At 43.8% G+C, this 10644-nt stretch overlaps 2 protein-coding genes across 4 annotated transcripts in view; one reads left to right on the forward strand and one right to left on the reverse strand.

Moving 5' to 3' along the window:
• On the reverse strand, nucleotides 1-3951 carry cartl (cocaine- and amphetamine-regulated transcript-like). Of its 3 annotated transcripts, XM_042708025.1 has the most exons (5): nucleotides 2965-3951; nucleotides 2829-2845; nucleotides 1203-1344; nucleotides 805-879; nucleotides 1-327 (listed from the first exon to the last, which is right to left on the reverse strand). In XM_042708025.1, the coding sequence occupies exons 3-5, from the start codon at nucleotides 1338-1340 to the stop codon at nucleotides 220-222; spliced, it is 321 nt and encodes a 106-aa protein (XP_042563959.1). In that variant the 5' UTR covers nucleotides 1341-1344; nucleotides 2829-2845; nucleotides 2965-3951; the 3' UTR covers nucleotides 1-219. The 3 variants fall into 3 exon arrangements, with proteins under 3 accessions (XP_042563959.1, XP_031424910.1, XP_031424909.1); XM_031569050.2 differs by lacking the exon at nucleotides 2829-2845; XM_031569049.2 differs by lacking the exons at nucleotides 2829-2845; nucleotides 2965-3951 and having other exon boundaries at nucleotides 1203-1759.
• Nucleotides 2558-10644, forward strand: part of iqgap1 (IQ motif containing GTPase activating protein 1) — a 49680-nt gene continuing 41593 nt past the window's right edge. Inside the window, exons 1-2 of the mRNA XM_012836589.3 lie at nucleotides 2558-2799; nucleotides 4661-4763. Of these exons, the coding sequence (XP_012692043.1) occupies nucleotides 2754-2799; nucleotides 4661-4763 (149 nt within the window). The 5' untranslated portion in view covers nucleotides 2558-2753. The remainder of the gene's footprint in view (nucleotides 2800-4660; nucleotides 4764-10644) is intronic.

Here is a 10644-nt window from a genome sequence, read left to right on the forward strand (position 1 = left end):
TTAAAGCAATTATTTTATTTATTCCATAAACCATTACAAGATTCGTGAACATCATCGTTAACAAATACATACAATCCATGTACAATTCGCCCATACTCATGCACACATTTAATTAGAACGCAAGTAAATACAATGCACATATAACTGCACGCGCAGAGCGGGTGGACATCCCTCGACCGGTGGAAGTGGCGGTTGTTGCTGTGCTTGTTGTTGAGGCTTTCATATGCACTTGAGTATGTAGGAGTTGCAGTTACTCCCACGGCCACAGTCGCATAGCGTCCCAAAGCGTGGTCCATACCTCATGGCGCAACGAGAACCCATCCCACACTGCAAAATAAACTCACAGCAGTCATCATCAAGCGCTGCGTCATGACGATGTGTCTTCACATTACCTTTTAACATTAGAAGGCTTATTGAACTCTACATTATGGACACTAATTTGCATAATGTCTAATTAATAATATTTTATCTGTTGAAAGAAAAGAAAGGGTTAAGTGGGATCAAAGCATTTTGTTGTGGACTTGTTTAGGCTAATTAGGCTAAGCTCCTTTATCTCGACTGGACTCTAATTGCATGTAGGTGAACACTGTCCATAAGAAAACCTTAATTACTGACATTTCGCGGCTAGTTGTCATTGTTTACTCTGCCAGAACTTTTTAATTGCATTACCACTGACTGCTCCCACAGTTAAAGCTTTTAGGTCTATCTCTAGAAATTCGTGAAGCATAGCTCACAACAGCATTGTGTTAAATATTTCTCTCTCTCTCTCCCTCTCTCTCTATCTCTCATCAGTTACTCTTTTACCATGGGGATCCCTCTCTTTTCCGAGCTCGGCAGCTGCTCATTGTATCTCCCCAGAAGCACGTCCATTGCCTGCAACTGTAGGAGAAAGAAGATAACTTAATTAGATAACGAAGCTGTGGTTATAGTGAATCTGGAAAAAAGTACAAACATCTGCACTTCAGATTTTTTGGAGAAAATGCACATTTTTACATAAAATGTACTATTTTGCTAAATATATAGTGAAAATGAAAAGAATCTAGCACATCTATGGGTATGTTAGATTGAGAATACCCATAGATGTGTTAGATTATTTTCCTTTTCAAGTACAAGTATTTTTCACACTACAAGTATGAAAACTAATATGAAATTATGATTTAAAAACCCAACAATTTAAAAACCCAACATTTTGCGTGACTCACCAAATCTCTATCCGCAGACACGACAGAGTTCTGTGGCCCAACGTCTTCTGTCGACACTTCCTTTGACACCTGTCCGTTACAGATGACGGACAGGAAACTGATGCATAAGAGACCAAATAACATTCCTGCGCTATCCATGGTCCTGAGAGATTGAAGGGTGAAACTCAGAATCCGGGGTCACCCAACTCAAACTCAGGGGCAAGAGCGAAGACTGGAATGACCGGACGACTCTCCTTTATAAACAAACAAGCTCCGCCCGCAAAGCTAACGTTATTGTCCTCAAATGCATAATTTATCGGGCGGAAATTGTCCAGTATCTACCTGATGCAAACAGAATGAAAATGAACAGCAACAATATCCTCTGCAGGTGCTTTGCAGTTGTTCATTAAATATATTAACGCTTCCTGAAAATCACTGTACATGACCCCACTGAATTGGTTTAATGTTTATCTGCAGTAAATTAGTGCCGTCTGGGGTTGCCTAATCGTCGAAATTAACTTTTCTTCATCCAGTTTAGAATAAACATTAAATAACACTGGAGTTTCAAAAATCAATCACTTCAGTTTTCTTAGTTCGTACTGCTTCAATGAACAGATTAGCCAAGGAATTAACTAATTAAAAAATAATGCACCTATCATCATTTAAATATAAATGCATTTGGGATAACGTGAGAAATAACTTCGAAAGTTTTATATTTTATAAATCCAAACTTTTGTGCTCAACATCCCTGGTGGGTAAACAATATAACATGAAAGCAGACCAGCTGAATTCCAGAGGATCCAGATGGAAAGATCGGAAGACCATTTGTCTGACCCGAAACAGAGGTGTGGATAATTCAGGCTACTTTCATGAATTTAGAAGTCATAGAGTGAACAACATAAGGCCTGTTCACAGACGCCTCTGGAATAAAAATGGGGACACTTTGGAATTTGTGGAACGGAGGTGGAAACACAGTTAGTGATAACAAAAAGCTTATAACTGTCTTTTAGGTTTAAGTATTTTAAGTTTTAAACAACATCTATAGCCCTCATAAACGCAAACAGAAGTGGGATCTGCTCTGGGTCAGGGTCGCATACTCTACGCCTAAATGAAATGGACGCTAAATCTGTCATACTATAATTGTAACCGCACACGATGGGTAATGCGAATTTGAACGACTTCAAACACATGTCTAATAGAGGAGTGAGCATATGTTTTTACGTTTGGAGTATACGTAGGTGGGGGCAGAAAATACAGTAACAGCCGAAACCAATGCATGCCTACACTGCGCGGCAGAGGGAGCTGCTGCCGCACTTAACTTGGTTGACTTGTGATGGTTATTTCCTGAAACGCATACTTTTGGATTTAGGAAGAACACACCCAGTGACATCAGTAAGAAAAAAAAGCCTCACTCACAGACTGCACTGAAGGAGCGAGGGGGCAAGGGGTGCCTTCCCGAATAACTGATAGCAACTTTACTGGGAAGATCTGGAAGGAACCACGGGCACGCAACATAAACCAGAGCAACACCTGGGGAAGTGTGGATACTTTTGAGAAAGTTTTGAAGAGGCAATGTCAACTTCAGACGAATCAGACGGGCTTCGGCCACGTTATGGGTGTAAGTGCTCAAAACTTTTTCTCACTCACCTTAAGTCTTAAGTTACCTATTGGCATAGAGAGAGAGGTTGCTTCAACTTCAAAAGGATGTGTTGGAGCATCATTAGAGATTAGCAACATTTTCTACGACTATGGTCTGCAAAATGTTGCGTAAACAAATGCTTACAAATTTGAGTTTGTCCACCGTCTCTGGCGTATCCTTTTGAATCAACGTGTAACTCCGACTTCCGCGTTTTCATTAATCGCTACAGTTCCTCGCCCTGCCTTCCATCGATACTTGTTTTTAATATATGTAATTTACTATCAATTGGTTCTTGTGCCAGGTAGAGCACATATTTGTTTGAGGTCAGAGTAAAAGACAGCAAATGTCGACTCGGTAGATGAATCGATTTTTATTTCCAAAAAGTTTTCGAGCAAAAAGGTGAACATTAGTTGCCCAACTTCCCCGTGCGAAGTATTAGCTATGGAACCTCTCACAAGTCTGGTTGTGCTTTGAGATATGTAAATTATTCATGCAGTACATTTTATCACAGTGTGTACAGTTGGTAAAGCTTCAGCCACGGCCGACGTTATCGTTTCTTCAATTGAAGGAAAAGGTGGGATAGAGCCTAAACGTTCATGGAACAGAGAAGTATTTCAACTGAAACTTTATCTTGGCCTCCGCAAACCATTTCATTTACTAGGTCAGTACTGAAAGGGCCACAATGTCACTGTCAGCGCCATAGACAGTGATAGAAGTGAAGTCTATGGATACATTGTAGGCCACTCACCGTTACTGTGCAACTCATTACAGGAATATTTCTATTTTAGTAACTGACCGGTGTAGGCGGGAAGTTTATTAACGCTTTCAGACCCCTTTGTATGAAAATAGGAGAAGTATAACCCACCCAAACGTTGACCTATACACGAAGAAAAGCCCAGACCAATAGACTCCCGACTGCCGAAGTAGTCGACTTGAGAGAACTGTGAGAAGTTTCTAAATAAATGGAATCCATCACATCCACACCCCAGCCGTGTCCTTTTGATCAGTTATTAATTTGTACATAATGAAGTAGCGATAGCATATTCAAGAAAGAGACTTGGTCTTAGAAGTGTGTCTGTATGTAAGTGCAAAACATCAGAAACATCATGACTGTAGTAGAAACTCAATAGTCCATTTTAGGTTTGAGCTTTTACAACGATTCCTTTCACTGACCAGAGGCCCCTCTCCCCAAGGTTCAGCAGGGAATCACTGTTCGATTTTAAAAGCACTGCTGATCTTCCAGCTGACACACACACTGTAAGTCTGGTGAGGTCTGAAAGTTACAGGGACATCAACATTCTCCTCTCAGTTGGCCATCCTTATGACTCTTAGTAAGACCCTCGTAAATCACTTCAGTATGTGAGCTCAGCACAGCTTCATGGGGAGAGAGAGGGGAGAGAGGGGAGAGAGGGGAGAGAGGGGAGAGAGAAGAGAGAGCGAGAGCGCCAGAGGGCCAGAGGGGTTGAGGCTCCTGCCAAGTTACGCAATCACCAACCTGCATCAGCCCAGCCTCTGTACAGAGGGACCAGCAACCTTTTAAAAAGCCAATAAGAAAACCCCAGAGTAATGAAATGAATGAATACGCTACTTTGTTTCACAGCTTGGGTATCTGTAATATGGGGCAAGGTTCCTGGGCCAAGAAATGACATGAAATACCGGTGTTATTTAATCAGTGTATGTAACCCCATGCTCCCAGCTCAAAGCGGACATAATTCCCATGCTGAGCTCGAGAGAGAGAGAGGCCATGTTTGTGTCTGCAGCGTTGACGAATCGCAGTGCTGCATGCATGGGACGTTTATGCGTTTGTCACTCGTTTATTGGTTTTGTTGTTTGTGTTTAGCGGTCCTGGATGGCGAGCACAGGCTCACGGCCGAGGAGATGGACGAGCGGAGGCAGCAGAACATGGCCTACGAGTACCTGTGCCACCTGGAGGAGGCCAAGAGGTGAGTGCTGGGGGAGGGCTGCGCTGGGGTCGGGTGGGGTCGGGTGGGGATGTGGTGACTTTAATGTGCGCAAGCAGGGGGAGGGATGAGATGTTTTGCTGAAACCCAGCTGTCAGCTGAGATACAAAGGGGTGTGGACTTGATTTGTGTTTTCAATATCTGGTGGTTGAAAAGCTGGTCTGAATTTCTGTGCAGGGATGATTGGGAGTTTTGAATGGGAGAATAAGCGCAGTTGTATACCGGCTTGGGGTGGTCATTTCGGGGATATTCGTGTAAGACTGGGATGTGTGGTTTAGAGGCAAACCTGGGTAAATGAACTCAGAGCCCTATGGCTCTGTTTTGAAGCCATGGGACTTCTCTATAAGGGGGTTTACAACTCATCCAGGTTTGTCACTAAACCACGTGCTTGAAATGCCCCATAGGTCTGAACTGCTTTGTTTGTTTTATGTACCTGCTTTGGTTTTGCTCAGTGAGTCAACTTTTCATATGAAGAGAAGGAGTTGTCAATTTAATATTGATGTAAGGCTTATCTTCTAGTGAGGGTTGTTGTAGATGTTGACTGGATATAACTCTTAGGGTAAAGCTTAAAGATGAAAACCCTGTGTGCTCTACTGCAGTTTTTTCCTTAATATCTAAGACCATTTGCTCTCATGGGAAACAATGAAGTTGAACCTAATCTAACCTAAACCTGTTCTGGGATTTAGTGCCTTGTGGATTGTGGGTGGTGGTGATGGGCTGGGTTCGTATGAAGCCCCAAACAGGGTGACCCACTGAGATTTAGGATCTTCGTGGTATGGGCTCAGTTGCCATGGGAGATGGGGAAAGCCGTGGTGTCGGAGCAGGACTCGGGTCGTGGGCACAGTGTGTGAGCTGGCTGGCAGGTTATCTCGCCTATTAGTCTGTGTTTATAGCGTGGGAATCCTGGGTGGGGGTGGGGGTGGGGGGGTTGATTGATCTTTGTTCAATCAACTCTGAGTTTGCTCACTCTGAGCCAATCAACTCTTGAGTATGCTGACTTAAGAGCCTGCTCGATGCCTATTAAAAAGCCATCATCAATGGATCCCTGATACTTCTACTCACCATGGCAACCGGTGAGGAAAAAAGGGCGTCCTGCTTCACCCAACTGGAGTAAGACGTTCTGACGAGTATGAGCACACTTTCAGAAAAAAACACAGCCGCAGACCTCCGTGAAGCCAGTCCCCCCATGTCATCAACAGTTCAAAAAAATATTGCTTGTTTGTATTTGTTTGTGCCATAAAAAAAAGCATTGTTTGTGCTGTTAAGGGTTTTAAGTAATTCAACTTTAAATTGTCTGGTGAGTGATGTAAAAATGACTTCAAACCCTAACAGCACAAACAATGATTTTATGGCACAAGCCAGCACAAACAAACTGCAAAACACTTATTAATTTTCTAATGACATGGGGGGCCAGCTTCATGGAGGTCAACTGTGGCGGCGAAGGAGAGATGTGGGAGAGAATTGCTGCGTTTAAATGCAGTACTCTATTCATTTACCATTCAACATTTAACCACACCTTCTCTTAATATTACAGGTGAAACAGTGGTGGAATATGATTTAATACAATTTTATTTTTCCTAAAAAATGGTAATGTCTAATGATGGCACGTCTAATTGGGGTCCTCTCCCGTCATAAGGCTTTGCAAATTAATTCAACTTTACAATTGACGGGTAAACAAGGAAAGGACAGCCCATGGCCAATAGCTGCTTCAGGCTCAGTAGGTGGGAGGAGAGAAACTCTGCGTTTGTTGCAGGTGAGGTTCACAGAGTCAGTCACCATGGTAACTGACCCAAAGTTTGAGTTGCCTCTCTCTCTGGAATGGAACCCAGAGTTACCCTCATTTCAGGGTTAACAAAGAGAGTTAGAACTAAAGCCGCTTTCCGGAATACCCCCCAGACGAGTCTGAGATATTGACTATTCCCTGAGCTTGGCTGGACAGTCGGTCATTGTGAAGACCCATCAGAACCCATTGCCTCCTATAATCCAGCCTGACCAGCAGCCACAGTTTAGCGCATCAGAGAATGATTTGATCAAGGCTGAAATGGATGCCGATGTCACCAGTGCCACAGGGATTTGTTGGTATGTTGGAATTAAGTGTACACCCATATAATCACTTTGAGATACTGAGTTAAGACATGGAAGGAAAAAAACATTCAGTGGATTTATTCTCTTGGACCCATGAATGTTTGGCCATTACATTCTGCCCCTATTGCTCTCTGAAGTGAAAGCTGTTATTCTCTGATAAAGCTCTCAGTTGTAATGTGGTGTCCATAGGCATAGTGCATCCTGTGCACACTTACCAAGGGAGGGGCAGGCATTGAGAAACACATGCGATCCTCTGCCTTCTGATCTCATCTCTCTGTTTTGAGTTTGAGACCTGTTGTGCCTTTACTGAGTGACAGCTAGCGGAAGGAGAGGCCAGAGACCTGGCTTTCCCCCTCTCATGTGGTTAGTCTTAGCTGATGGATGGAAATATGCCTTCTAGCACTCCTTTCATCTGTTACAGCTGGATAGTGTGAGTGTGTGTGTGAAGGCTTCATACCCTGAGAACCTGAGAACTGCAGCACTAAATGTCAGGCTTTATTTTTAACTGAACATTGTGGTTTTATAACGGTCTGTGTGTGTGTGTGTGGTTTTATACAGTGTTTGTGTGTGTGTTTGTCTGTCTGTGTGTGTGTTTGTCTGTGTGTGTGGGTGTGTGTGTGTGTGTGTTTGTATATACTGAAAGGGACAGGAACCTGTTTGTGATGTGATTTTCCCATTGTACGCTCTAGTGGGCATTGGCGGAAAGAAATCTTCAGTAGGCTTGGGCGGTATTTTTTTCATTCAGTCATACTTTCCGGACTTTTCACAGGGGTACAAGATGGACTTGTGACGGTATTTGTGTAGAGAGAAAAAAACAAACAACCATAAAAGCTGAGGTGCTGGTGATTTTAAAGTCATTGTAGCAGGTGTGACATTGTCTATCCTACAATGCTGTGTGTCTAATGTGCGGAGAGAACTCCTTGCACAGTTAAAACGATCATCCTTCATTTATTTTACAGACAGCAAGAAGTGGTTTATTTCAACAGCAACACTCCAGTTCCTCATTGTCGCAGAACAAACAGCGTAATCACCCCAGGATGTATGGGAAATGTAGTTTACCAATCTACTAACAGAAGCGTGAATGTAAACGCATAAGAACATAGGCGAGATCGCCGTGAAGTATTAGGAAATACTAGTCCTGTGTGCGAGTGGTCACTACAAGCCAATTATTTATTTTCCTCCAAATAATTATTCTGTTGGCTAAGTTGGCTCCGTAACAGTTTAGTAGAAAGAGGAGCTTCTGTATTTTTGACAGTTTCGAAAATCATACCTTAGGGATCTCTAAATCCCCCAGTGCACCGTAGCCTGGTATCTAATGAGTTGGTTTTGACAGAGGTGATGGGCCTTTCACTAATGCCCTCATACACTCTCTCTCTCTCCCTCCTCTCTCCCTGGGTCTCTTCCAGGTGACACAGTCTTGACTCTGATTCTGACTCTGTCTTAATCTTTTACTCAAACACACACTCATACACACATACAAGAATACATACAAGAGGAAGTGACTCAGTCCCTGTTCATTTCAGTATTTCACTGTGTTGCTGCAGAAACCCTTGGTTGTCATAGCAACATGTTCCGGTGTGCTCATCTCTCTCTCTCTCTCTGTGTGTGTGTGTGTGTGTGTGTGTGTGTGTGTGTGTGTGTGTGTGTGTGTGTGTGTGTGTGTGTGTGTGTGTGTGTGTGTGTGTGTGTGTGTGTGTGTGTGTGTGTGTGTGTGTGTGTGTGTGTGTAGAAAGAGGGAAGGGAGAAAAATTGTCTATTCAACTGCTGTTGAAAGCCTTTGCAAGGCTGAACTGCAGCTGCACTATTCTTCTGTTTATCCTTTTCTTCTCCCACTCATTCAAACACCATTAACTGTGTGTGTCTGTGTGTACACGTCCATACATATACTCTATTATGCCCGAGAAGCACAGACGAAGCGGGGCCTTCCCCATCTTTATGAAGTCATTCATTTGTTTTGTTTACACTCTGGCTGACATCACAGCTGCAGCTTGTTCCTGGCACTCTACTCGCTGTAGGTTGAGCTAGTCCTGGGTCTGAACACTCTGTCACCGGCACAGCTACCCTGAGGGGGTGAGTCCATCTTGGGCCCGCATGCCCTCCGGCCCCGGGCTGACAGGCTGGAATGCAGGGAGCATGCGAGACCTGCCAAGCCCAAGACTGCTAGGAATGAATGGCATGTTCTCAGCAGGTGCACAGGTGGAGTGTGTGCATGTGAAAGTGTTTGTTTGTTTGTGTGCGTGTGTTCTTTAGTATATGCATGAGCAAAGTATGTTGTGGTTGTTGGTTGTAAACATGTCCTTTGTCCCTGTACAAAGAAAGACGCTTGTTCCTCTAAGCGAGATATTTAATATGCCTGTGGTAAACACTGAAGGTGATGTAACAGCCGTCAGGTGCCTGTGATGTGTACACGCGCGTGCGTGGTGACTTTGTGACACTCTGTGTGTTGTGTCTCCAAGTGGGATTGTGGTCGCTGCCATAAGGTCTTGACCATAAGTGGACACAGAGGTGCCATCAAACACATGATGTCAGCGTAGAAGGCCAGCCACTCGGCCTGGTTGCAAATGAGTCAGTGATCTTATCGCGTTCATTTAAATGTGGTGTTCTTTATGTGGTTGATGACGCTCTGGAGCTCACTGTAATCGAATGAGGGCTGTCCTCTTTCTTTCCTTCTTTCTTTCTTTCTTTCTTTCTTTCTTTCTCTCATAATAACCGAATAGGGATACTAATATTTGAAAAGTTATGCCGCAAACGGTTATCCGGATATTCTATTATTCATGCACATCACTAACACACACACACACACACACACTCTCTCCTCTCGCTCTCTCTGGTGAGACTCCATGAAGCATTGCTTTTCCTTTCAACGTAATCCACATCAATGCTGTAACCCAGTAAACATTCTCCCTGACCTCCCCAGGCTCTCACCGTCACCTATCCAGAGAAGCCGTGCTCTGGCTGGGCCAGCCCTAAAATCTTTTGACATTTGGCAGCCGGCAAAAATGCCTCTGACATGCCTCATTTTTTACTGAGGTCACAGAATGACCTCTATGAAAGTGGTACACAGAATGTCCAGAATTTCCTCCCCTGGCTCGTGTGGCGCGCCGATTGTAGATGTGCCACCCGCTCGTGCTCTGAGAGATGGCTACGTGGGTCACCAGTCCCCTCTGGCTGAGGGGGAATGCTGTCTGTCACGTTTCATAGGATCTCAGGTCTGCTCTGCTCTGCTCACCTCGTCTCGTCTCGTCATGTCTCCGACTCCACTGAGAGAGACTGGAGCTTTGTTGGGATAAGGGATAAGGACAGGGAAGTCCGGATGCTGAGGTCACATGGGGAAACAGAGAGATGCACTGATGAAAGCTGTTTTTGGAGTGGGAGGGTGGTAATGGCCAAAGCAAAGGCTCTTAACCTGCCATGTTAACAGTCCACAGAACATAATTCTAGGCTCCTAAATGCCACTGATTCATTTTATGCCTGCTTGTATTCAATTTTTAAGGTTTGTTATGTGCTCACTGTCCAGACTGAGTTAACATGGTTTTAGGGAGTTAGATATATATCTTGGCGTGTGTGTAGGTATGCATAAGTCCTGTGTGTGTGGTTGGGCTGTTTGAGTTCCATTGAAAGTTAGTCATTATTTGTCACAATGTTTTGAGAACTTGGATTAAAGACAGTACAACTGGTATTCTGATTCATCCATATTCTCTCTCAAAGTCGTAATATGTTTCTGAGAACTGTCAGTTTCTTTATCACTGGAACATGAATGATTTCAGTGCCTGATAGA

The sequence above is a fragment of the Clupea harengus genome, chromosome 6 (assembly GCF_900700415.2).
Source record: "Clupea harengus chromosome 6, Ch_v2.0.2, whole genome shotgun sequence".
Classification (NCBI taxonomy): Eukaryota; Metazoa; Chordata; class Actinopteri; order Clupeiformes; family Clupeidae; genus Clupea; species Clupea harengus.

What these genes read in the sequence shown, in the direction of transcription:
- cartl (XM_031569050.2), bottom strand. Translation starts at nt 1,340, where the DNA reads ATGGATAGCGCAGGAATGTTATTTGGTCTCTTATGCATCAGTTTCCTG. An exon ending in TGTCTGCGGATAGAGATTTG is followed by an intron (nt 880 to 1,202) that starts GTGAGTCACGCA and finishes TTTCTCCTACAG; the next exon opens with TTGCAGGCAATGGACGTGCT. An exon ending in AAAAGAGAGGGATCCCCATG is followed by an intron (nt 328 to 804) that starts GTAAAAGAGTAA and finishes TTTATTTTGCAG; the next exon opens with TGTGGGATGGGTTCTCGTTG.